This window comes from Mixophyes fleayi, chromosome 3 (genome assembly GCF_038048845.1).
Source record: "Mixophyes fleayi isolate aMixFle1 chromosome 3, aMixFle1.hap1, whole genome shotgun sequence".
Classification (NCBI taxonomy): Eukaryota; Metazoa; Chordata; class Amphibia; order Anura; family Limnodynastidae; genus Mixophyes; species Mixophyes fleayi.
Window position 1 is genome coordinate 117496189 of NC_134404.1, and position 26777 is coordinate 117522965.

General features: G+C 43.2%; 1 protein-coding gene across 1 annotated transcript in view; it reads right to left on the reverse strand.

Annotated features, from left to right (window-relative positions):
• Positions 1 to 8951: 8951 nt before the first annotated feature.
• LOC142143937 (T-kininogen 2-like) overlaps positions 8952 to 26777 on the reverse strand; it is a 72275-nt gene continuing 54449 nt past the window's right edge. The window contains exons 10-11 of the mRNA XM_075202226.1: positions 11779 to 11868; positions 8952 to 9678 (exon numbers count right to left, since the gene is read on the reverse strand). Of these exons, the coding sequence (XP_075058327.1) occupies positions 9031 to 9678; positions 11779 to 11868 (738 nt within the window). The 3' untranslated portion in view covers positions 8952 to 9030. The remainder of the gene's footprint in view (positions 9679 to 11778; positions 11869 to 26777) is intronic.

Sequence of the window (26777 nt, forward strand, 5' to 3'; positions counted from 1 at the left end):
TGGATTCGGATTTTTTTTTAAAAAAAGCATAAAAAGTTAAAAAATCAAGTTTTTGGGCTTATTTTCACTCCTACGCTATTATTAACCTCACTAACATTCAATAACAAGCATTTCCACTAATTTACAGTGTATTCTGAACACCTCACAATATAGTTATTAGTTTAAAACGTTGCAACGAGGTATCTTTCTGGACTGTGTAGTGGAGTGGTCCCCACAATATAATAAGAAAACCATCAACTGGTCTTAATCGCACCAAAAAATGTACCTGGACTGCGTAGAGGAGTGGGTCACCACAATATAATTTAAAAACCCTGAACTTGTATGAATCGCACCAATAAATGTATCTGGACTGTGTAGAGGAGTGGGTCACCACAATATAATAAGAAAACCATCAACTGGTCTTAATCGCACCAAAAAATGTACCTGGACTGCGTAGAGGAGTGGGTCACCACAATATAATTTAAAAACCCTGAACTTGTATGATTCGCACCAAAAAATGTACCTGGACTGCGTAGAGGAGTGGGTCACCACAATATAATTTAAAAACCCTGAACTTGTATGATTCGCACCAATAAATGTATCTGGACTGCGTAGAGGAGTGGGTCACCACAATATAATTTAAAAACCCTGAACTTGTATGATTCGCACCAATAAATGTATCTGGACTGCGTAGAGGAGTGGGTCACCACAATATAATAAGAAAACCATCAACTGGTCTTAATCGCACCAAAAAATGTACCTGGACTGCGTAGAGGAGTGGGTCACCACAATATAATTTAAAAACCCTGAACTTGTATGATTCGCACCAATAAATGTATCTGGACTGCGTAGAGGAGTGGGTCACCACAATATAATAAGAAAACCATCAACTGGTCTTAATCGCACCAATAAATGTATCTGGACTGCGTAGAGGAGTGGTCACCACAATATAATTAATAAAAAACCCTCCACGGGTCTGAATTTCCCAAAAAAAAATTCTGGACTGTGTAGTGGGGTGGCCCCGATACTAAATTTGATACCTGGCCCACAATACCTCCTCCAAGTTCCAAGTGTAGTGTTTATAACATATTAACACTACATTAATTCTAGCATGTCAAACCCTCTTGTTTTAAATAATGACAGGGCATTTAACTTTTGATTAAATTTTTGGAATTTGTTGACATTTTCTTTTACTTTTTGAACATGGCAAATGACTGTTGAATGGTGACATAATGCCAAAAAAATAGTTGCAAGATGGAATTGTCCTTGGGCCCTCCCACCCACCCTTATGTTGTTGAAATAGGACATGCACACTTTAACAAACCAATCATTTCAGCGACAGGGCCTATCAAACAACTGTGGCTGAAATGATTGGTTTGTTTGGGCCCCCACACCAAAATAACAATTCATCTCTCCCTGTACAAACTAAACAGGCTCTACTGAGGAAAGATGTCGTCCTCATCCTCAACCTCTGATTCCTCTCCCCCTACAGTGTGTACTTCCTCCTCCTCACACATTATCAATTCGTCCCCGCTGGACTCCACAACCACAGGTCCCTCTGTACTATCTGGAGGGCAGTGCTGTACTTCATTGAGGAATTGATTATTCATTTTTATAAACATCATTTTTTCAACGTTGTGAGGAAGCAACCTCCTTCGCCGCTCACTGACCAGGTTCCCCGCTGCACTAAAAATTCTTTCCGAGTACACACTGGAGGGGGGACAACTCAGGTAAAATAGAGCCAGTTTGTACAGGGGCTTCCAAACTGCCTTTTTTTCCTGCCAGTAACAATATGGACTGTCTGACATATCTATTTGGATGGTGTCAGCAAAATAATCCTCCACCATTTTTTCAATTGTGACAGCATCCAATGCAGCGGCAGTAGACATGTCTGCAATGGTTGGCAGGTTCTGCAGTTCGGACCAGATGTTATCAGCATCCCCGCCAGCGGCTCTTTTAGGAAAACTGAGCTTTTTCCTCGCAGCCATAGATGTGGAAGAAAATGAGGGTGGAGCTGTTAGCATGTCACGGTCCTCTTCAGAGGACAATCTCTTGAACAGAAGGTCTTTGCACCGCTGTAGACTTGTGCCTGCCGGAAACAGAGACACAACATACGCTTTAAACCGAGGATCGAGCACGGTGGCCAGAATGTATTCCTCTGACTTTAAAAGAGTGACCACCCTCGGATCCTGGCAAAGCGTACGAAGGGATTCATCCACAAGAGCTACATGCTTTGTTGGATTTCAATGCTTTACCAGCTCCTCCCTCACTTTCTCCAGCTGCTTCTGCAACAGCCTGATCAGGGGAATGACCTGACTCAAGCTGGCAGTGTCGGAACTGACTTCTCATGTGGCAAGTTCAAACGGCTGGAGAACCTTGCACAACATGGAAATCAGTCTCCACTGCGCTTGACTCAGGCGCATCCCCACTCCTTTGCCTATGTCGTAGGTGGCTGTGTAGGCCTGAATGGCCTTTTGCTGCTCCTCCATCCTCTGCAGCATATAGAGGGTGGAGTTCCAGCGCGTCACAACCTCTTGTTTGAGGTGATGGCAGGTCAGGTTCATGCTTTTTTGATGTGCCTCTAGTCTGCGGTAGGCACTGGCTGAATGCCGAAAGTGTCCAGCAATTTTGCGCGCCACCTTCAAGCATCTCCTGCACACCCCTGTCACTCTTGAGGTAATGCTGCACCACCAAATTAATGGTGTGTGCAAAACATGGGACGTGCTGGAAATTGCCCATATTTAATGCCCGCACAATGTTACTGGCATTGTCTGACACCACAAATCCCCATGAGTCTAAGTGGGGTAAGCCACTGGGAGATAATTTCACTCAGTTTCTCTAATATGTTGTCAGCGTTGTACCTCTTATTAAAGCCTGTAATACACAATGTTGCCTGCCTTTGCACGAGCAGCCATTTTGTAGATGCTGCTACTGATGCAGCTGTTGCTGTTGCTGCGGAAGGCGATGCATCTACCCAGTGGGCTGTCACAGTCATATAGTCCTTCGTTTGCCCAGAACCACTTGTCCACATGTCCGTGGTTAAGTGGACAGTGGGTACAACCGCATTTTTCAGAGCACTGAGGACACTTGATCGTACTTCTCTTTACATTTTTGGTATTGCCTGCCTAGTGAAGTGGAATCTCGATGGGATTTGGTACCGGGGACACAATACCTCCATCAACCCTCTAAATCCCACTCCACTGATGGCGAACACCGGGCGCACGTCTAACACCAACATTGCAGTTACAGCCACAGTTATACGCTTTGCAATAGGGTGACTACTATCGTATTTCGTGGTCATGGCAAACGACTGTTGGACGGTCAATTGTTTTGTGAAAGACTTAGCGGTCTTACGACTTCCCCTCTGGGAAGATGACCGACTAACAGCAGCAACAGCAGCAGTGGCAGTAGTAGGCGTACCGCTGCAGGATTCCTCGGATGAATCCCGTATTGGAGAGGACTCAGTCTGGCTGCTGACTTGGGCTGCAGGACTCAATCTGATGGAGATCATGGAGGAAGTTGACGAGGAGGGTGTTGCTGGTGTGTATCCAACTGGACCACGGGATTTAGGTGTCCCTGTACCGATGACGGTCCTAGCCCCAGTTCCTGAACTAACCACTGAACTATGAAGGTTATTCAGGTGACGTATAAGGGAGGATGTCCCTAGGTGGGCAAGATCCTTACCCCTGTTTATTTGAGCTTTACATAAGCTACAAATGGCCATACATTGGTTGTCCAGATTTGGATAAAAATAACTCCAGACCGAAGAGGTGCATTTTTTGGTCTTCTGACCAGGCATGACGATGGGCTTTTTCATCCCATGGACATCAGCTGTTTCCCCCCCTGGTGCCTCATTTACAATAACCACATCACCATCCTCATCATCAAGTTCCTCCACAGCGCCAGCTACATCATCAATAGCCTCCTCCCGAGCCACCTCTTCCCGTACAGTGATGGGAAGGTCAGGCTTGACAACCACCAACACCCTTGGACTTGCCTTGGGGATTTGTGATAATTTCTCTTTAGAAGGCAGAATTGTTTGCTGTTTTGTTGCTGACAGCATAACTCTCTTCAATTTTTTGTAGGGGGGGAGGAGGAGGAGGGCTAAGATCCTTGGGTGAAAATGGACCACTAGTCATGAACACGGGCCAGGGCCTAAGCCGTTCCTTGCCACTATGTGTCGTAAATGGCATATTGCAAACTTTACGTTTCTCCTCAGATGATTTTAAGTTTCTCTTTTTGCTTTTTTTTGAGAACTTGGGCTTTTTGGATTTTACATGCCCTGTACTAGGAGATTGGGCATCGGGCTTGGAAGACGACATTGATGGCATTTCATCGTCTATGTCATGACTAGTGGCAGCAGCTTCAGCATTAGGAGGAAGTGGGTCTGGATCTTTCCCTACTTTATCCTCCAAATTTTTGGTCTCCATTATATGTAGCACAAGATACTGCAGAATGTGTGAACCTGGTAATATTGCAGACAGTACCAATGGACTTATACTGCAGGATTGATTTTGCAAATTTTGTTGTAATTAATTTTTTTTTTTATTATTTTTTTGTATTTTTTTTTATAACTTTTTTAAAAAAATTTAAAGACTTGGGAATAATGGGGAAATAACTATGCCCTTAGAAGCACAGAGCACAGGACACAGGACCACTGGACTGAACAGGACACAGCACAGGACCCAGCAGCACCACTGAACTCAAAATTGACAGAGCACAGCACACAGCACCACTGGACTTTTACTGTTGAATGTGTGAACTTGGTAATATTGCAGTACCAATGGGCTTATACTGCAGGATTGGTTTTGGAAATTTTGTTGTAATTAATTTTTTTTTTAATTATTTTTTTGTATTATTTTTTATAACTTTTTTTTCATTTTTTAAACACTTGGGAATAATGGGGAAATAACTATGCCCTTAGAAGCACAGGACACAGGACCCCTGGACCACTGGACTGAACAGGACACAGCACAGGACCCATCAGCACCACTGAACTCAAAATTGACAGAGCACAGCACACAGCACCACTGGACTTTTACTGTTGAATGTGTGAACTTGGTAATATTGCAGTACCAATGGGCTTATACTGCAGGATTGGTTTTGCAAATTTTGTTGTTATAAATTTTTTTTTTAAATTATTTTTTTGTATTTTTTTTTATAACTTTTTTTTAATTTTTTAAACACTTGGGAATAATGGGGAAATAACTATGCCCTTAGAAGCACAGGACACAGGACCACTGGACCACTGGACTGAACAGGACACAGCACAGGACCCAGCAGCACCACTGAACACAAAATTGACAGAGCACAGCACACAGCACCACTGGACTTTTACTGTTGAATGTGTGAACTTGGTAAAATTGCAGTACCAATGGGCTTATACTGCAGGATTGGTTTTGCAAATTTTGTTGTTATTAATTTTTTTTAAAATATTTTTTTTTGTTTTTTTTTTTATAACTTTTTTTTATTTTTTAAAACACTTGGGAATAATGGGAAAATAACTATGCCCTTAGAAGCACAGAGCACAGGACACAGCACCACTGGACTGAACAGGACACAGCACAGGACCCAGCAGCACCACTGAACTCAAAATAGACAAAGCACAGCACACAGCACCACTGGACTGATACTGCAGAACACAGCACAGCACAGCACAGAACTAAACAGCACAGCACGAGATCTACCAGGACAGAGGACCACCTAACACACCCTCCCTCTACCCTGATCAATGCCCGAGTGAAGATGGCGGCGACTAGCGGGGAATTTATAGGATCCGAGTAACGCGAGATCCGACAGCGGGATTATGACTCAGAGCCTCGGTTTCAAGTTTTCATTTGGCGCCAATACCCGGATCTGTCTCGGATCCGACTCGGATCGGAAAGGTTCGGGCGGGCTCGGATTTACAAAATCCGAGTGCGCTTATCTCTACTTTATACACTTTTTGGCGTGGTTGTGGTTGCAGTGTTTCAGTTTCTTCTGCTGTTATGTTAGAAGCAGGATTGTGGTTTATGATATGCCAGTTGACAGATACTACACTCTGCTATGTGTACACTTTCCTCCAGGTATTGTTCATATCAATCAGCATCCCATCTTTTTACCAGCTCTCCTCTCTACCTCTGATTGTATATCAGTCACTCTTATCTTATATCTCTTTCCTTTACTTCTGATCTCTGGACACCCACGTCTTGTCAAAAGGATAAACCCTTACTCCCACAACAATGCTTTCCCAGTCATTTTAGTGCCATTACAATTAAGGGCAGTTACCAAGGTAAATTAGTTCCTGCACAAATAATGTCCCTATTTTTACATGGAAGTACTAGGGGTTATATGTAGAAATAGAGCAATGCGATCAGATACACAAGAGAGAATGTCTTATTAATAAAACGCAAAAAGTCACATTTATCATATTAAAATAAATAAATGCAACAATTCCATATCCATTGTTTACACCTTTTTCCCTGAAAATACATTTTCATTGTAATGAACACATTATGGATGCTGAAGCCTTATTATGTCAAAACAACTTTTGGTGCCTAGTAGTGTGATTAGGTTTTCAAATGCTAAATTGTTTTTCATTTTTATATTATAAGATTTTTTTTTGTTTTAAAATGTGACTTGACTAAAACAAGTGAAATTGCTGATGAAACTGGTCAAAAATTGTGTCTCTTTGGCAACATATGTTAATACAAATAGCCATGATTTAGATGTCTATGCAGGAGGAAGAGTTATATGAAGTAAACTTATGTATGTCGATATTCAATTAATTATTGTGCTTTCTATTTTTGCACAAAAGGAGGGAATGAAACAGCTAATTATATACATGTTCACATGTGCATTCATTATTGTAGAATTAAAAGTTAGGATGTCTTTTTTTAAAACTAAATGATTTGACTATTAACAAGTTTGATAAAATATCACCTGGATGGACCTTGAGTCAAACTTGTGTTGAATGTTCCAGACAAATGTTTACAGAATGAGATGTTCTTGTTTACTTTCTAATACATGACAAGTGTATGATGTGCTGTGCATATGTGTAATACAAATGCTTTATAAGAATATAAACTACTGTTTATTGTTACTTAGAGGAAGCCATCTTAAAGATATAACGACTGTGTTTGATGGCTCCAAAATAAATATATTTATTTTGTTATATTTTGTAATATTTTTATATTGTGCTTTTCATAGTAAAAGGATCAATGTAATCACTTACAAAATTGACTATTTGTGTTTTTCCACTATAATCCATTCAAAATTTTAATGTTAACCATCGTTCCTGCATCAGTCTTTATGGAAATGACAATTAACAAATGTGAATAGATTGCCACTATTTAATTTCATGAATTGATCTAATATAGCCTAGGTGCTCACTACTATCAGCTAGAAGTTAATTTGCTAGCAGCCTATGAGAAGTGATTAGAGAATGCTCCTGATAGTCATCATCCTCGTTGTGTATCTTTTCACCAACCCTCTTATCTGTTTGTGTCCACGTCAATTAGAGTTGCAGTTATGTGATTGTGACCTCACTGTGTATTTGGCCTATACTCACCTCTTCCCTTAACGCCGTTCTTTACAGCGCAAATCCAGAATGTTAATGAAAAGTTATTACTGGGATAAATGTAAGGTGTCACCAGGTGCAATTAATTTTTACTCTACAGCCTCACCTGAGGTTGGGCTACATATGAGAAACTATGATTTAAAGTTGAATCTTATTTTCAAGAAGTCTTTGCATTAGGGTTGGTTACCCAATATTCATGTCCAGGGGAGGGCTGACAAATTTTAGTCTTGACTCAGCAGCGTATTAGGAACATTTTATAAGAAAAAACTGCAGGTGGCCCAGTGACCCAGGCAAGCTAGCCCACTGTTGGACCAACGTGGGGGGCAGATGCCCCGATGCCCCCCAACCCATCATGCCCCTGTACATGTCTTTTTCTAACACTTTATTTTTTTAAACTGTGCAACACCAATTTATATAGCTTGTTTTCTTCAACTGATAATAAAGGGATTAGGTACCTAACATATTGTGGTTTAGTGTAAAATATGTATAGTTTATACAGAAAAATAAGTAGGGTTTGGACTTTAATTCATGAATGAATCAATTAGTATTATACCCCAAACAGTGTTCCTTTTTGCTATTCTGATAATCATTTATTGCTATACACTACAAATAATATATCAATTGTGTTATGAGTCGTGGCTTCCCGACGGGCCGCCGCGGCTCACTTCCTGCTGCCTCGGGCATCTCGGCCGTCTCCATGACGACCGGGACGTCACTTCCGCCCTCCACGTCCCGGTTGCCTGAGCAACAACTGGGACACTCTGTCTTCCCGCCGCAGCGCCCGGCCAGCTGTCTTACAGCCAGGCGCATGCGCACAGGGGCATTTAATCACCATTTTGCATCTGGGAGGGGGATCGCTGGCACTCTGGTCCTATTGGCTCTATTCACTATATAAGGCAGTGAGAACAGAGCTTCACTGCCAGTTATAGCTCTCAGTGTAGCTAGGCTCCCTGTTCCTGTTCCCTGCTCCTCTGCTGTTTGCTAGACCTGATTTCCCGTGTATGACCCCTGGTTTGTTTCTGGACCCCGTTGGATTGCCTGTGACCTCTGACCTTGGTTTGTTCTCTGGATACGTTGCCTGCTGCCGGCCCCTGACTCTTGCCTGGACTTCACGCTGCTGTCTGCTGTTCCCCTGTGACCTCGGCCTGACTATTGTACTCCATTTCTGCCTCCTATCTGGCCCTCACCAGTGCTGTGGTGACATCATAAACTTGTACTACTTTGAGTTCAAGTCCTGGGGGCATCTAAGTACCTTTGAGCGTGTCCAGCTCTACAGGAAAGGCGGCTACTATAGGTGAAGGCCTCTTCAGTCTGTTCTACAAGTTTATGGTACTCCCTGTCAGCCTTAACAAATTGTCAAAGTTTTAACCTTTATTTAAAACTTTAAATGGTTCCAATGAGATTTAAAATTGGCTTAATGCACATGAATAGTTTATTTTGATGTTGTGATTAGTTATTGAACTTCTATTTCAACACTAGAAGACCTTCACATCTTAAATTAGGTCTTCATCATTGAACAATCTCGGCTGGTTTTGACCGGGCAACAGAGCAGTTTCTGGCGGAGCTAGATCATCAAGAAGTAAGTCAAAATCACTAATAACAAAAGGTTTCTCTGTAATAATCTGTAGGACAGGCTTTACCGGCTGCCATAGCTTTCCGGGACATTTTAGGACATTTGCAGGTGCTGGCAGATCTATTAAAACCATTTCATGAATATCTGGGAAAGTTTCCTGATGCTCTGGTACTGCAGGTATCAATGGGGTGGAGGGTGAAAGGTTGGGTAGGAATGGTATAGGGATTTGTGTCACTGGTTGCCCTGGAGTTTTATCTGGTTGTTTGACTGTTGTTACCAGCACCTTGACATTTGTTTCTGGCACTTTGGGAATTTGATATTGTGGATGTCTGGGTGGAACTTCCGGTTTCTTTCTATTTTTTTCTGTAGACTCTTCAGAAGAATGATCATTTTTATTGTCATGCTTTTTCTTCCCTTTGTCTTTTTCCTTTTCTTTTTTCCCATGTGTCTCTTCTCTGTGGTGTGGTTCATTTCCTTTTCCTTTTGATTTCTCAGATGCACGTATGTATCTGTCTAAAACATTTATTCCCCGGAAAGGAGAAAATCCCTTTAAAGTGATGCGTGGGTCCTGTAAATACAACACATTTTTCATGTTACTGTAACAAGCACAGTACTGTATATAGGTAAAATTTATGTGCACTCTGACTACAAATGGCAGCTGTTTTATATGGAGCAGTCATTAATGATATTCACAAAAATATGCAAGTTTCATCCTGAAGCTTATAAGAACTTGACATAATTCAAGCCTGCAGCTTGGCAATGGTAAAACAAATACTTTGGCAGAGTGGGGGTAGCGTTGGAAGAGAGTTGGTAATTGGAATAGTGGCGCTAGTTTTCCACTTGTGCTCTGGACAACTGAATTCTCCCTGAAATGGCAGGTGAAGACAGAGTCCTTGTTTTAAGTAGAGGCGCCTGTATTATTAATAAGTAGTTATTTCTGCTATGTGGGGGCTGGTGGATGGTATTAATGTTATATAGAGGAGGGTATGGGGGCTATTAATGTTATGTGGGGGGCTGTAAATGTTATGCGGGGACTCTTTATTAAATGTAAGGGGTATTGATGCAATGTGGGTTTGGTCATGTGATCAAGGCTGAGTGACACTTGATGGAAAAGTAACTTGTATTCATATTAAGCAAACCAGTAAATATTTTAGAAATGAAATAAAAGGGAAAAGGGAGAAATCTATTCCAATTGTAATGTTAAGTGAATGAGACAAAGATCCATTTATGTAATTTTGGCTGAAAGATTATTATATAAATCGAGAATTCTATTTAGACAAACAGGTCCAAATCCCAAGCATTCCAGTAGACTGTACATGAATTACCAATCAACTCTGTCAAATGCTTTTTAAGCATAAGTTGATAATAGATATGAAGGAATCTTTGACTCTGAAACATTGTGGATCAGATATATAATTTTAGTTGAATTTGTTTTGGGCTTCTCTTTTTGGGACGAATCCCACTTGCAACAAATCAGATTGGGGAGTAGGTGTTTGAGATGGTTTGCAAGTAATTTAGCAAGTTAATATCAATGTTTTGCAGAGATATAGGTCTGTAACTGGGGTATTGTGATGAACCCCTACTCTTTTTTGGTATTATTGTAATATGTGCTTCCAGTGATTGAGCCAAAAAGAGGCTTGTTTGAGATTTCACCTAGATTCTGTAATGTCTTATAATATGTAATTGAGAAACCATCTGAACCTGGGCTCTTTTAACATCTTCCAATGCCTGTAAAGAGAAAGGCCTGTCAAGGATCTCTTTAATATTATCTGTGATTTTTGGGAAGTCTATTGCATCAATACCAATACATTTTTGCTTTAGGTGTTTATCTTTCAGTGGTAGGTTGGTTGATAAATTATATAATTTAGCGTAATAAGCATAAAATATGCTTGCAAATCTCCCAGTTGTAAAATTGGTTTCATCCTTATCATCTTTAATTGAGTGGGTGAAAGTTCAAGTTCTTTGGGTGCATAGGACTCTCCTTTTGGGTGGGTTAAGTTGGTGCGATGCTAATTATACCGACACTCACTTAAGAGACCCAAAAAATCTGAAGGCTATGACAGCAACATAAAGAAAATGTACACATGCAGAAAAACACACATACCAATAACAGTGTCATGTAGACAGCTAAAAATTCCGGGGCAATCAGAGGACCCGGCCCCTAACCCTTACATAAAATAGTGCAGTTGCCGGGTACTCTGATTGCCCTTTTAAATACAGACATCTGACTGTCGCTTCCTTATCTGACATGAAACTTAGCTGCCAGCATGCAGGATGTTCGGAATTTACAGCTGTCTACATGACACTGTTATCAGTAAAGTTCTATGTGTGTTTTATTGTTGCATGTGTACATTTTATTTATGTCGCTGACATAGCCTTCAGATTTCTTTTGTCTGTTAAGTCAGTGTCAGTATAATAAGTATCGCAATTACCATTACCACCGCTCCTTTTTGTGTACATACAGCATCTCAAGATGTCCCGGGGATTTATAAAAGTGTACACTAGGCCTACAAAGCAATCTTGCTGAATCCCTTTGATTGTTTATTTTGAAATATAAAATATGCAGCTTTTAGTATCCATTTTTGAATAACTAATCACATAAAAAAGGGCAAATCCTTTCAGGTCAAAGTAAATGTTTTAGTAAAATAAAATGCGTGAAAACTATTACCATTGAAGATTCAATTCCACATGTGTAATCTGGCAAGATGTTTACTGTTTCATTTGTAACATCAATTCTTGCATCGCATGAAAAGCGCCCCTACAAAAGGAAGAACAAAACAAAATTGCATAAATTATCATTCTTGCAATTACAAGTTGTTCTAACTATATTGATTATCAGGGGTGAATTGGGAACTTAAAGTGACCCTGGGAAAAATTCTAAAAGTGACCTCGTGTAGGGAGGACCAAATAAATGGTAGGCGGGGCCAATACTAGGCAGAGTTAGCACTCCATTAGCCCTAGTCACATTGGTTTTAGGCAAGGCAAATGCATTATGCAATGGTAGGCAGAGTACGCCTGTCAAAGTTGATGGAGCTGACACACAAGTAGGCAAAGCAAACACAAGCAGGCAGAGTCATCACACCAATGAGTGGAGTACATGCATTGTTTATGTGATAGGAGCAGCTTAATCCATCAGCAGGGATATCCCAGGGTTAGCATTAATTTAATAGTAGTTGCATCTCCCACTGGTTCAAAACTCTCCCTATCAATATAAATGAAAATAAAATCACATTGCCTCGGCCTACCTGCATGCAAAACTTTAGGGTGTCCCAACCATGGTGATGTGTACCCTAACCCCAAGAAGGGGTTCTATTCTCCCAATGCCCTCTATTCTTCCCAAACCCCTCTTCTTGTGGTTAAAGGTGGGATTTTAAATATGAAAAATAGCTTGTACACACTAGCATGAACAATTACAAAAATGTTTTTTTTATTGAATTAAATGAAAATACTCCCATGGATGTGCCATAAATATTGCATTGCAAGGTTTATAATGTTCCGCATGATAATTTGGCCAGTATTAGGGATACATATTGTGACAGAAAGGTATTCACCAGGGATGCTCGCAAGGGAATATAGGCTTAGCTGCTTTTTAGCTACAGGTCAGGGTCCTCTAAGAGGGGTTGAGCAGGCTGAAGAGGAACCGTGGACTGATGAAGGACTACCGGAAGGTAAGTGCAGAGGCTTGGGTGAATGGCAGATAAGTCTGGAGCATCCAAAAGGACAGAATACTAGACAAATATAGGAATACTGCAGTGAACTGAAGCACTGAAGTCCTTACTAGCCTGAGTACCCAGGAGCTGGATCAGTGTTGATGTATATGCCCTGTAGAGAACCCTTCGTCCTGGACAGCGGAACTGGAGACACAGGAGAGACTATGAGGACATACTACTGTGGGCTGGAATACTGAGATCACAGTGGGTGGCTAAGGCTAGATGCAGGATCGATTATGAAGTGCAAGGTACTGCAGAGTAACACAGGTCTAGATCGTGGAACAGGTAACACAGAAAACCAACAGAGAGGTGGTGAGCTGCAGAGGACTGATGTGCAGAGATCCATGAACAACGAGTAGCATGGTAATGGAACCGGTGATGAGGCACGAGGTCCTGCAATATTACAGGTCTTGATCGTGGAACAGGTAACACAGAAGTCAGCATGCAAACGAGAGTCAGAGAGCACAGCCTCCTCACAGGTAAAGAGATCTGAAGCGCTGACAACGGTAAATAGGAAGAAGTGCCTAAAATAGTGCACTGACCTGTGAACGGGCAATGTGATGTCAGAGGAAGTTTGAAAGTGCTGGGGTTGCACATGCGCGGTAGTACCGACACCATGATGACAGAAAGTGAAGGAACGCCACGTAGAGCATGGAATAGGTGAGACCTGTGATAGGCTGATTTGCAACTGCACCTGTGTGTGTGAGTGTTTAAAAAGCAGTCAGGCTGGACATGCAGTCTCTCAGACCTGGGGAAGAGGTTGGATGCCTACTGAGAGACACTGCAAATAGTGAGCAATTACCTCTATTTTTTGTATGTGTGTGTGTTCAGTTAGTGCCGGGCAGATAAGGTGTTTATTTTGAAAGTTTTTGTTTTCTCTGTTTAATAAAACTGGCTGAGACCAATTGTACCAGAATCTTGGACTTGTGTGACGTCTCTACTTCTGTACACTACCATCTATGCTAGGAGATTGCATCTGTTCCCCCTAAAGCGGCTATAATGTACAATACAAAGAACATCCTAGTGACCACCAGACAATAGAGAGAACATAAGTAATATATATGATTTCCCGCACAAGAAAAAATCTTTCCAATTAATGTATATTTCCAAGACATGATTTAGAGAACATCCTAGTGACCATGATACAGTACAAAGAGCATCCAAATAACTGCCATACAATGCAGGAGACATTCTTGTGTTCACCATACAATGCAGACAGCATTCCTGTAACCGCCATACTGTCCCTTGTAAATGTGTGCACCCAGTGTGTTTGTCCCTGTATGTGTGCGCCCAGTGTGTCTGTCCCTGTATGTGTGCGCACTCAGTGTATCTGTCCCTGTATGTGTGCGCGTCCAGTGTGTCTTTCCTTGTATGTGTGTGCATCCAGTGTGTCTGTCCCTTTATGTGTGTGCACACAGTGTATCCAGGGTCGGACTGGGCCACCGGGGACAGGGCTATCCCCCGGTAGGCACCGACCCTGATCGCTCCCCTCTTTGTTGGTGGGGAAAGAGTAAAATAAAATAAAAAAAGAATACTCACGTAACTGCGACGCACACCGACTCCTCTCTGCTCCGTTCGCACTGAATGGACGTTCAGTGAGGAGCGCTGTAGAGAGGACTCGGGAATAATACCAATGACAGAAGAGAAGAAGAGAAGAAAGAAGCCGATAGAAAAGGTAAGTGAAGGAACGGAAGCAAGGGGGGAGCATGGCAGAGTGAAAGGGGAGCACGGCAGAGTGAAGGGGGAGCATGACAGAGTGAGAGGGGGCAAAGTGAAGGGGGAGCACGGCAGAGTGAAAGGGGGGTAGAGTGAAGGGAGAGCATGGCAGAGAGTGCAAAGGGGGAGCACAGACAGCATGGCAGAGTGTGAAAAGGGGGAGCACAGACAGCATGGCAGAGTGTAAAAAGGGGGAACACAGACATCATGGCAGAGTGTAAAAAGGGGGAACACAGACAGCATGGCAGAGTGTAAAAAGGGGGAACACAGACAGCATGGCAGAGTGTGAAAGGGGGACCAAAGCAGCATGGCAGAGTGTGAAAGGGGGGCCAAAGCAGCATGGCACAGGGTGCTGAAGGGGGGCCAGGAAAAGGGGGGAGCAAAAGCAGCATGGCACAGGGTGATGAAGGTGGTCCAGGAGAAGGGGGGGCAAAAGCAGCATGGAGGGCGCAGTGTGATCATAAGGAGGCACAGCATGGTGATAAAGGGGCACAGTAATGTGTGTGTGATGGCACAGCGGGCTTGTGGAAATGTAATGTGTGTTGTAGGTGGTGGCTAAATAATGGGTGCTATTTTGCTTTTAGTATGAAGGTGGGGCAATTTAATTTTATAGTGGGGACCATTAATTTAAGATGGGGTGGTTTGGGAGCTATTAATTGAATGTGGGGCTGAGATTGAGGAGCATGAGGTCTATTTTTTAAATGTGAATATGAATTATTTAATGGCAGTGACGGTTGGGGGAAATAGGTATATTTATTATACGTAAATGCGATTATTTCATTGCAGGGGCTGTCTGGAGGGAGGGAAATAGGTTTATTAAATGGGAATACTATTGCTTTAATGTTGGGGCGTGAGGAAGTGTTAATTGTGGGTCCTATTGTTTTAACGCCGGGGCTGGTTGGAATTTTCTAAATGTACCCATTATTTTCTCCAAATAGGGGCCCCAACATTCCAGGATCCAGACAAGCCGCAACTAAACAAACCAGCAGCCACAGGTGGTAAAAGTGACAAGAACAGGTAGGACAGTCTGTCAAATGAGTCTGGTGCAGGCTTGGCTAACCTGTGGCACTCCAGGTGTTGTGAAACTACAAGTCCCAGCATACCCTTTCAGCAAAAAGTTGCTATATATTGGCAAAGCCTGCTGGGGCTTGTAGCTTCACAACATGTGGAGTGCCACAGGTTAGCAAAGCCTGTTCTATTGGGACAATGCCTAGTTTTGGTGACTGTTCTGCCCAATCTAAGGGGCAGGTCAAGACTGTGTACGCTTTATATACACACTGCATTCTTTATATAGTGCACTATGGTGCTAGCTGTCCTTCGTGGACTGACCACTCCCTCTCTAGTATCTGGTCTCTCCTCTATGATGACTGGCCACAGCCCCTCTGGTGGGCCCCTAGCATTGCAGTCCCCCCATGGGGCCCTTCATGCCCCAGTCGGATACTGAGTGTACCTGTCCCTGTATGTGTGTGCGCCCAGTGTACCTGTCCCTGTATGTGTGTGCACTGAGTGTATCTGTCCCTGTATATGTGTGCGCCCAGTGTGTGTATCTGTAGTTTTTGAAAAATAACTTACCATAAGATATCCAGGGATTACAATTTCTACAAATATTACTATGTGGTCTTCTTGGACCATTTGCAGATGGAACATTGTATTTTGAAGGCACATATCAGCTATTGCTATGACGCTTGTAATGTTGAAAATACCCATTAATAAAAAAAAGACTTCAACAGTATAATTTATGTATTTTATGTGTACTCTTTACATTAGCACGTTAGTATGTTGCCTGTTGTTCTTACCTTGACTTGATCCTGATTCCAATGTGCCATTGACATCCATCTGAGTGGATTTCCTCACTGCATGAGGCAGTCTTATAAAAGTCCTAACATCCCCCAACCCATATAACAAAAGGCAGCTCTGCGAATTGCTGCCTGTATCTCTCCACTGACTGGACCACCTCCTGGCAAGGAAGCCAACAGCAGATCCCGAATAGGATACAATCCTTTGATGGCTACACTCCCCTACACTCCCCCTGAGGGCATCTTCCACCCAGAAATAGATTGCCAGCAATTTGCTGTGCTGGCTCCCACCCACTCCGCTTATATCCCCAAGTGCAGCTCATTGCTCCCCGCATCTCACAGCCCCCCCCCTCCGCAATCATCCACCTGTAGTGCCAGCCCCCATTCGCTCTGCTTATATCCCCAAGTGCCGCTCATTACTCCCCGAATCTCACACTCACAGACACACCCCCATGATCATCCCAATAATGCCGGCCCCCACTCGCTCTGCTTATATCACCAAATGCCGCTCATTGCCCCACTCTCCGGCACTCATTGCGCCAAAGCCAACCACCCCCACCCCGAGCTGGGTATAAAGAAAAAATTATATCCAAAAAATTATAATAAAAAAACAAAAACAAAGAAGTAATACATGAGGTGGCCTCCAGGCGGCCTCATTAAGTCACCGGCCTACCGGGAAACTTACGGGTAAGGCCTATAACCAATCCGCCCCTGTTGAATATACTGTAGTATATACATGGAATGTAATTGAAAGCAATAGCATAATATCCTTAAAACATCAAATGCTATTTGGCATTAATATATTTCAAAGCTGGTGTTTTGGTGAACTAAATCACACCTGAAATAACTTACGAAGGAACACTATCCTGAAAGTTTGTGCTTTCTGTATGTGCAGAAGGTGGTTAAGCAGCACCACATTGGCTGAAGGCAACAGCTTGGATGGGCTGAAAGCACTGCAGTATTTAGGGGCAAGTCTAATTTTGAGCTAAACTATTAGAATTAGATCATTATCAAACACCATGCTCATTTTATGGCAGCATGTGCAGCAATATCTGACCAGTTACCAGAAAGCACTAGCAATATCATAGCATGTAGGTGCTGTTAATTGAGGAAACGGAGCATAGTGAATTTTTTTCTGATCTTTAATAGGTTGAAAACATGCTCATATAACTTGAAGGAAGTCCAATGATGGTAGATGATTCCATCAATTTTTGCAGCAGACATGGTATTTATGACAGGGTGTCCTTTGTGGGCTATAAACAACTGAAGGACTGGGAGTCTAACGATGCTGTAAAGAGCTGAAGGCTTCCTCACACATTTGAAAAAGCACCATAACAACTGCACAGCTAGAATAGAGAAATAATATATACTCCTTCATATAGGCCCAAGCATCAGACTACGGGGTCTATTTATGATACAGGGCGGTAAGCATCAATATGTACTGCTGCAAATCGCAGAGCTATATGTTCGCAGATACTATGCTGCGAGCAACACTGGGGCTGCTCTGGGGGCCCCAACGTTGACAATAACTCTGCCCGCAAATGGTGAAATGCTATGCACAAGTGCATAGTGCTTTCTCTTGGGAGGGATCCTGGGTAGCCAAGGCTTCAGCAGGATTCCATCCTGAAATGGCATTTTTTTGCTTTGAAAACTGAATAAATTACCTTATGCTGCTGTCCCCATAGAAGTCTATGAGAACAAAGGTAAGTGCAAGCAATTATATTAAAGACGGAAAAATCTATGATTTCTTCAGCATTATTCCTTTGACAAATTAAAAAAGTGGTGAGAAAGCCTTTTGCAACTAGACAGACAGAAGAAAAATTGAGATCCAGAGTAGAACTGGGGATTCTGTATGAAATCATCTGTTTACCACTTTAAATATGTACATGTGTCATAATCATAGGTGTTTCCAGGAGAGCAGAGCAAGAACATTCAGAACACAGTGACACAGTCATACTTTCCCTTTCTGCATTCTGCTATATATTTCATCATTTAGAATGTGTCTTCTGATCTGGTTTAATGTTATATAGTCTGTAAATTCCTCCCTTTATTTTCGAAGACCATTTTTTTTATTTTCCGCTTTTATTTATATGTTTATAGAGATGGAGGAGAAAGGATGGTGTATGTTTTTCTCTGGTGTGGTGGACTTAGCCTCAGTCATTAACAGCACACAAATTTGTATTATTTGCCCAATATCACAGTATGTGGACAGCAGCTAGAGTTAGCTGTACATTAACTCTATGCCCCGTCTCCCACTTTTTGTTTTTTTCATATAAAGCTTTAAAATGTTGTGGATATTGTTGGTAAACAACACAATAGCTCAGAGGAATCAACCCTCAAATGCAGTTCTAAGGATCTACTGAAAATACCACCTCTATTTAGCTGCTGGACCTACTTATCTCAACTGCCATTGCTGTTCTGTTGTCATCTATGTTTGGCTGCTGGACCCACTGAGACCAACTCCAGCATCCTGAACCATGTGTCAAAGCTGCTGAAACTGTCTACTCTACTGACCCCAGCCAGGGGTGGCAAGTAATAGTTTCCACCTCCTCCATTATCCTGCTCAAATTGGATCAAATATTCCACCCACTCTCTCATTATCTACCCAAGCTAATCCATGTTCATCCATATCTCTGCTACACTTTCTCCAAATTTCTCTTCTGTGTCCAGCACCCTATTTCTCCCAACCACTATTATGATATCCCATTCACTTGTCCCCTCCTCGCTACTCTGTACACATGAACTGTGCTGTCTCCTGCACCTACCACATTCAACAGCCTTTCAAGCAGAAATAAATGTCACACCCACAAATCATCCTTGCATGTTCCCTATTTGACTCTGCTCCTTCTCATGGCTGCTGGTTACATCTCACCCAATTGTGGGCCCTGTGCAATGCCCACTATCTGTTCACACTACTTCTTTCACACCAAAACTTTCCTTCCACCTCATACTTCCAATCCCTTGAACCTTGATCTCATATTTCCACAGCCCTCACTTTCCAGAGATCTGTTTGTAACAAATTCACATCCACCCTAGTTTTATTCATTTAACAATTCCTTAACCTTCTTTTCATCACAGAAATCTGGCTTTGCCTTCTCTTCAACTACATCCCCTGCAACTCTTTCCTGTGGGCTACTCTCCCTCAGCCACACTCCCAAATGAGGGAATAGACTAGTTAATGGAATTGGCCTTATACTTACCCCAAGAACCTTCTCTCTTCTTTCGAAGTCTAAATTTTCAGTCTCTCCTCTCCATAATTTATCTCCCCCAGGTCCATTTTCCCAATTCCATGACAACTTTGCTGCATGTCTCACAGATTTCCTATAATTTGACCTGCTTACACTCCTGCTAGGTCATTTCAACATTACCATTGACAGCCGTATTGTCTCTGCTGCCACAACACTTCTTTCACTTCATATTTGGTCTCTTCCAGTGGCCCTAATCTCCCACCCACTGTGATAGACACTCCCATTTACCTTGTCTTCTCCCACTTCTGCTCCATTTTAGTTTCTTGGCTTTCTCACTCTGCAACCACAACCTCCTTACATTGAGCCTAGTCTGTGTGTCTGTCTGTGTGTGTGTGTATGTTAGGGAATTTAGACTGTAAGCCCCAATGGGGCAGGGACTGATGTGAGTTCTCTGTACAGTGCTGCGGAATTAGTGGTGCTATATAAATAAATGGTGAGGATGATGATGATACTCACTTTAACTCATGCTCCCCTGCCTGTAACAATATGTACACACACACAGTGACACCAAAATACTTTCAACCTGATCAACATCTCATTTTCACTAAAACAACTACTCTCTCCTATGTCTTGCCCTGATCATGGTACCTCTTTCTACAGCAAAACACTCACTTCAGCCCTAGACAATGCAGCTCCAGTTTTCAAATATTTTATATTTTTTACATCAAATACATGTATCAGAATGCCTACTGTACATAAAATGCATTTTTACAGTTTCTCTTATTTGCAAACACATGTTTGGGCATGCATACACGTCCATCCTCACTATCAATCAGCACTTACACCTGCTCTGTAGCTGGTGCAAGTAATATGACTAGAAATCAAGTACTTCAGAGATGCGCAGATATTGAATCAGATGAATATGTGTGCGATTGACATCGGCATGCCCTTACTGTACTTTGCCTATGTGCATATGCCCCATCCCTCCCCTGTTCCACCCTTCAAATCGTAGGCGGTCGGAAGTGTAATTTGCATTTGGACTTTTACGCAAGATACAGCATGCAATGGGACTTACGTCCGAAGATGAATCAGACCCATAGACTCAAATGATCCATATCTCAACAGCACACCAAATAGCTCTTACCACATGCCAAAGTGGTACTGGAGGAATTCTTGATTCATAGCAGTTTTCCTCCACTACAAAAATCATCCTTTTATTTTACAGCAGTGCCTCTCACTTGCCAAGCAAACATACTTAACTTCCTCAACATTGCCAAATCCCACACACCACACCCACCTTCTCTTACCCTCCACAATTCAAGCTAATTCTTTGCAGTAACCGAGTATGAAGTCTTTGCACTAATTTCATCATCTCACCATGCAAACTATCCACTTGACCTTATTCTCACCTCTAGCTAGTCTCTTCAAATTGTCTCTATCCACTGGCACATTTCCATCCTCCCTTAAACACAAGCTCATTTCACCATTTCATGTCTTGATCCATCCTCTTTCTCCAACTACTGCCCTACTATTCCTCCCTAATGCCTCCACACTACTTGAACGACTTGTGCACAACTACTCACTATCTCTCGAATCGCTCCAATCTCAACACATTTTGAAATCACCTCCAACATTCCATTGAGACTGCATTCATGAAAGTGATTAATGATATACTTACAGCAAAGTCTAAGGGTCACTTCTCATTCATTCCTTCCCTTTCCTGGGCCTCTCTGCTGTATTCAACATTGTTGATCGTCCTCTTCTCCGTAACCCCCTTCACTCCATTTTCCTTCATGACACAGTCCTTTCTTGATTTACTTTCTACCTATAAAACCACTCCTTTAGTGTTTCTACTTCTGGCACATCCTCCACTCCACTTCCACATCTGATGTCTTTGTTCTTGGCCCTCTGATTTTCTAACTGTTCACTTTCTCTCTTGTTGTAGTAATTCTCTCATTCTGCCTCCAGTACCACCCGTGCGCTGATGACACACAAATATACTCTTTGTGCCCCTGACCTCTCCCCTTTTGTGTTATCTTGTGTAATCTTCTGTATTATCTTCTCTGTTTTCTCCAATGCTACCTAAAAATTTAACATGTACAAAATTGAGCTTATCACTTTCGCTCCTCCCACGGTCACCAACACTCCTCACATCACTCTCACTGTCAATATCACTATTTTCTCAGTATCCCAAACCCGCTGCCTGATAGTCACGCTTGACTCACCCTCTGCTCTGTTCCTTACATCCTGTCTCTCTGTCATGTCGCCTCTAACTTCCAGAAATTGCAAGAAAACTGTCACTCACCGGACTGTGAGTGCTTCTTCCCGGACATTTAGGAACCGTGGTCGTCCTCCATCCTGAGGGACTGCGCATGCGCAGCCCTTTCTATATGTCACGGGCACTAGAAGTCTTTACCCAGGGATCACCAGATGGTAGGCTTACCAGAGCAATGTAGATGGTAATCGAGTACTCTGGTAGCTAGGTGATCACGGAACATGAAATGATGGCCGATGAGATGCTCAGGAAAGTCTATGACTAGCAACACTGGTAATAATGAGGTAATAATAAACAAGGAACTGTATGGACAAGGACACGTGAAGATAGTCAGTGGTCTGCGATAGCAAGTTGTACCACTGCTATAGAGAGGAGGAATGTCCAACAGAAACAAGGAGGTGATGAGAGTCAGCGGTCTGCGGGTAGCAAGTTGTACCGCTGTCTGAGTGAAGGAATGGAATCCAAGTGGAGGTATCCGGGTAGTCAGTGGTCTGCGGCAGCAAGTTGTACCACTGCTATGTGAGAGGATGATGGAACAGGTGATACCGGAAACAGGGATCAGTGGTCTGACATCGGCAAGTTGTACCACTGAATATATATGTGAGGAGGTGCACAGGGAAAGACTGCAACACAGGATATACACAGGCACCTATACACGATCCACAGTAATATGCACAATATAGATATACATATAGATATAAATGACTGAGCAGGTCTGCAATCTAGAAAGTCTCTTGAAGTAGTCCAGCACAATTATAACACAGTCAATGATGGCAATAGACTCAGCGGATAGCAGACTCCAGAGAGAACCAAACACAGTCCAGCAAGATATGCAATACACAGCACAGTCAATGAGAAGTATGCATACCGTGGTTCAGCAGTAGCAGTCAGATGGGATAGCAGCGGTACCTGAGCGGCGGGAGGCCGCCTGGATAGGAAGTCCCTGGATAGGTGAGGCAGCGGTCTAGCAGGTGCAGCGCACAGGTGAGTAGACCAACAGGGACACGAATTCACAGGAGTCAGCAACACGTGGAACTGGACTCATAGGAGACCCAGGAGAATGGAGATGATCCAGCAGAGGGTAGTAGATGAGATACAAATCAAATGCTGACAGGAGGGTAGAGACCAGTGGAACACGTGAAGGCGTGGAGAGTGGATCAGCAGGAGATGGAGGATAGCGCTGACCACAGCAGCAGGACTCAGCGGCACACGGAGGTAACCAGTAGCAACCGCAGGAACCAACAGCGATGGGAAACAGGAGTGCAGCGCAGGGCAGGAGCTGTTGATCACGAAGTGTAGCAGATGGTAATGAAAGCGGCAGGCTCGAGGAAGTCACAGCAAAGATGAGATGAGACTGTAGTGCACGGAGGCAGCGGATAGTAATCAGCTGGCAGTCACGATGTTGAACACAGGCGAGTTGAAAGCAGGAGACTGTAGTGCACGGAGGCAGCGGATAGTATTCAGCTGGCAGTCACGATGATGAACACAGGCGAGTTGCAAGCAGGAGACTGTAGTGCACGGAGGCAGCGGATAGTAATCAGCTGGCAGTCACGATGTTGAACACAGGCGAGTTGCCAGCAGGAGACTGTAGTGCACGGAGGCAGCGGATAGGAATCAGCAAACAGACTTGATGAGAAGCAGGTGAGTGAAGTAAAAGCTGGAGTGCACGGAGGCAGCGGATAGCAATGAGCAAACAGTCACATAGATGTAAAATAACATAGAAGTGGTTTAGAAGACTGTAGTGCACGGAGGCAGCGGATAGGAATCAGCAAACAGTCATGATGATACAGTTGATGGTAGAAGTGGTATGGAACCACAGTAGTAGAAGTGGTTTGGAAACCACAGGAATCAGCAGCGCTGAATACACGAGTAATACAGGAACACCTTCAGAGACTCATGAGGAATGAGACTCCAAGATCAGGCAACGTGGTGTTGACCACAGGTGCTTAATATAGGGAGTGTTGCCTGATCTGCCAATTGAGTTAAAGGGGTATACACTGAAGTATAGAAAAGGGCTGCGCATGCGCAGACCCTCAGGATGGTGGACGACCACGGTTCCTAAATGTCCGGGAAGAGGCACTCACGGTCCGGTGAGTGACAGTACCCCCCCTTTTAAAGGTGGGCACAGAACGCCTGGAACCGGGCTTGTCCGGATTTTTGGAGTAAAACTTCTTCAAAAGGGCAGGAGCATTAAGATCTTCAGCTTTGATCCAAGAGCGCTCCTCAGGACCAAAGCCCTTCCAATGAACGAGGAAGTGGAGGACTCCTCGCGAAATTTTTGCATCTAGTACCTCGGTAATCTCAAAATCCTCCTCCTGATGAACTTGAACTGGCTGCGGAGCTGAGGGAGGAGTTGAGAAACGGTTGATAATAAGAGGTTTGAGCAAGGATACATGGAAGGCATTAGAAATCCGAAGACTCTTAGGAAGAAGGAGTTTCACACATACTGGATTGATAACTTGAATGATCCTATATGGACCAATAAAACGAGGGGCGAATTTCATGGATGGAACCTTCAAACGAATATTTTTTGTGGATAACCAGACACGATCTCCAATTTTTAGTGGTGGAATAGCCCGCCTCTTCTTATCAGCGAAAGATTTATATTTGACAGATGTCTTCTTTAAACAGGTTCTGACCTGAGACCAGATATTTTTAAAAGTCTGACAAACAGTTTCCACCGCAGGAACTTGGGTGGGCGGGAGGGCAGGAAATTCCGGAAAAGACGGATGGTGACCGTAGACCACAAAAAATGGAGTTTTGGATGATGACTCATGGTACATGTTGTTATGGGCGAACTCAGCCCAAGGGAGTAACTCTACCCAGTTGTCTTGATTGGCTGATGAAAATATCCTTATAAAAGTCTCAAGATCTTGATTGACACGTTCGGTTTGTCCATTGGATTGCGGATGGTAAGAAGATGAGAGTGCTAATCGTATGCCCAAGGTTTTACAAAGGGCTCGCCAGAATCTGGACACGAATTGTACTCCTCTATCAGACACAATCTCAGATGGACATCCATGGATACGGAAGATCTCTTTAATGAAATGTTCAGCCAGGATAGACGAGGAAGGCAAACCAGACAGAGGGATGAAATGAGCCATCTTCGAAAATCTGTCCACTACCACCCAAATAGTGTTATGGTTCTTACTAGGTGGTAAGTCAGTAACGAAATCCATACTAATATGGGTCCATGGTTTGGACGGAATGGGCAGTGGTCGCAGCAACCCTGCTGGGGTTCTGCGAGAGGATTTGAATTGCGAACATAGTTCACAGGAAGCAATGAACTCTTTGACGTCTCTCCTCATTGAAGGCCACCAGTAACTTCGAGAGAGGATCTCAAAAGTCTTGTGTTCACCGGCGTGTCCAGAAAAGCGAGAGGCATGGAACCACGAAAGGATTTTCCTCCTTAGTATAGGAGGCACAAGGGTCTTCCCAAATGGTAGCGTTCTGGTGGATGAAGCAGCCAGTGAGATACATTTGGGGTCTAGAATGGTATGGTTGGAAACCTCTTCTATATCAGAGGACGTAACAAAGGCTCTAGATAAGGCATCAGCTTTTTTGTTCTTGGCAGCTGGTTTGAAGGTAATTATTAATTCAAAACGGGAAAAGAAAAGAGACCATCTTGCTTGACGAGGGTTCAAGCATTGGGCAGACTGGAGATATGACAAGTTCTTATGATCCGTGAAGATCGTCACCGGATGGCGAGCTCCCTCCAACAAGTATCTCCATTCCTCTAGTGCGACTTTGATAGCCAGTAATTCCTTGTCCCCGATGGTATAATTTTTCTCTGCGGGTAGGAGACCCCGAGAATAGAAGGCACAAGGGTGGAATTTTTGCTGTTCCGAGCGTTGGGAGAGAATAGCTCCTAAGCCCACATTAGAGGCATCTACTTCTAGGAAGAAGGGGAGTGTCACATCAGGCTGTCGAAGGATTGGAGCCGAAGAGAAGGACTCTTTTAATGTTTGAAAGGCTTGAATAGCCTCAGTTGACCATTGCTTAGGATTAGCCCCTTTTCGAGTCAGGGCCACAATAGGAGATGCAATGGAAGAAAAGTCTTGAATGAAGCGTCTATAGTAATTGGCAAAACCTAAAAAACGCTGGATCGCACGAAGAGTAGTTGGCTGGGGCCAATGTAGTACAGCATTTACTTTGTCAGGATCCATCTTCAGGCCAACTCCGGAAACTATATACCCCAAGAATGGAATCTGGGGTAATTCGAATGAACATTTTTCTAATTTACAGAACAATGAATTTTTCCGTAGCCTGGAGAGGACTTCTGCCACATGTTGGTGGTGAGAGGGCAGGTCCTGTGAAAAAATCAATATGTCGTCCAGGTAGACGACGACACATACATATAATAAGTCCCGAAAAATCTCATTGATGAAGCCCTGAAAAACAGCGGGGGCATTACATAGCCCGAAAGGCATTACCAGATATTCGTAATGCCCGTCTCTGGTGTTAAACGCTGTCTTCCATTCGTCACCGGAACGAATTCTGATTAAATTGTAAGCACCACGAAGATCCAACTTAGTAAAAATACGGGCTCCCTTGATGCGGTCAAATAGCTCAGTGATCAACGGAATGGGATACCGATTCTTGATAGTAATGGCATTGAGTCCACGAAAATCTATACAAGGGCGTAATGATCCATCCTTCTTTTTGACAATGAAGAACCCAGCTCCAGCGGGCGAGGTGGAAGGTCGTATGAACCCACGCTGGAGGTTCTCCCGTATATATTCAGATGTAGCTTGAGTTTCAGGTAACGAGAGTGGATAGACCCGGCCCCTGGGAGGAGTCTTGCCAGGAAGAAGGTCAATCGGACAATCCCAAGAACGATGAGGAGGAAGACGTTCAGACTGAGCTTTATCAAAAACATCGGTAAATGAAGCATATTGAGGAGGGAGTCCTGGTGAAATAGCTGAGATGGAAGCTTGCTGTACCTTGAGAGGAATGACTTGAGAAAGGCAATGATGGTGACA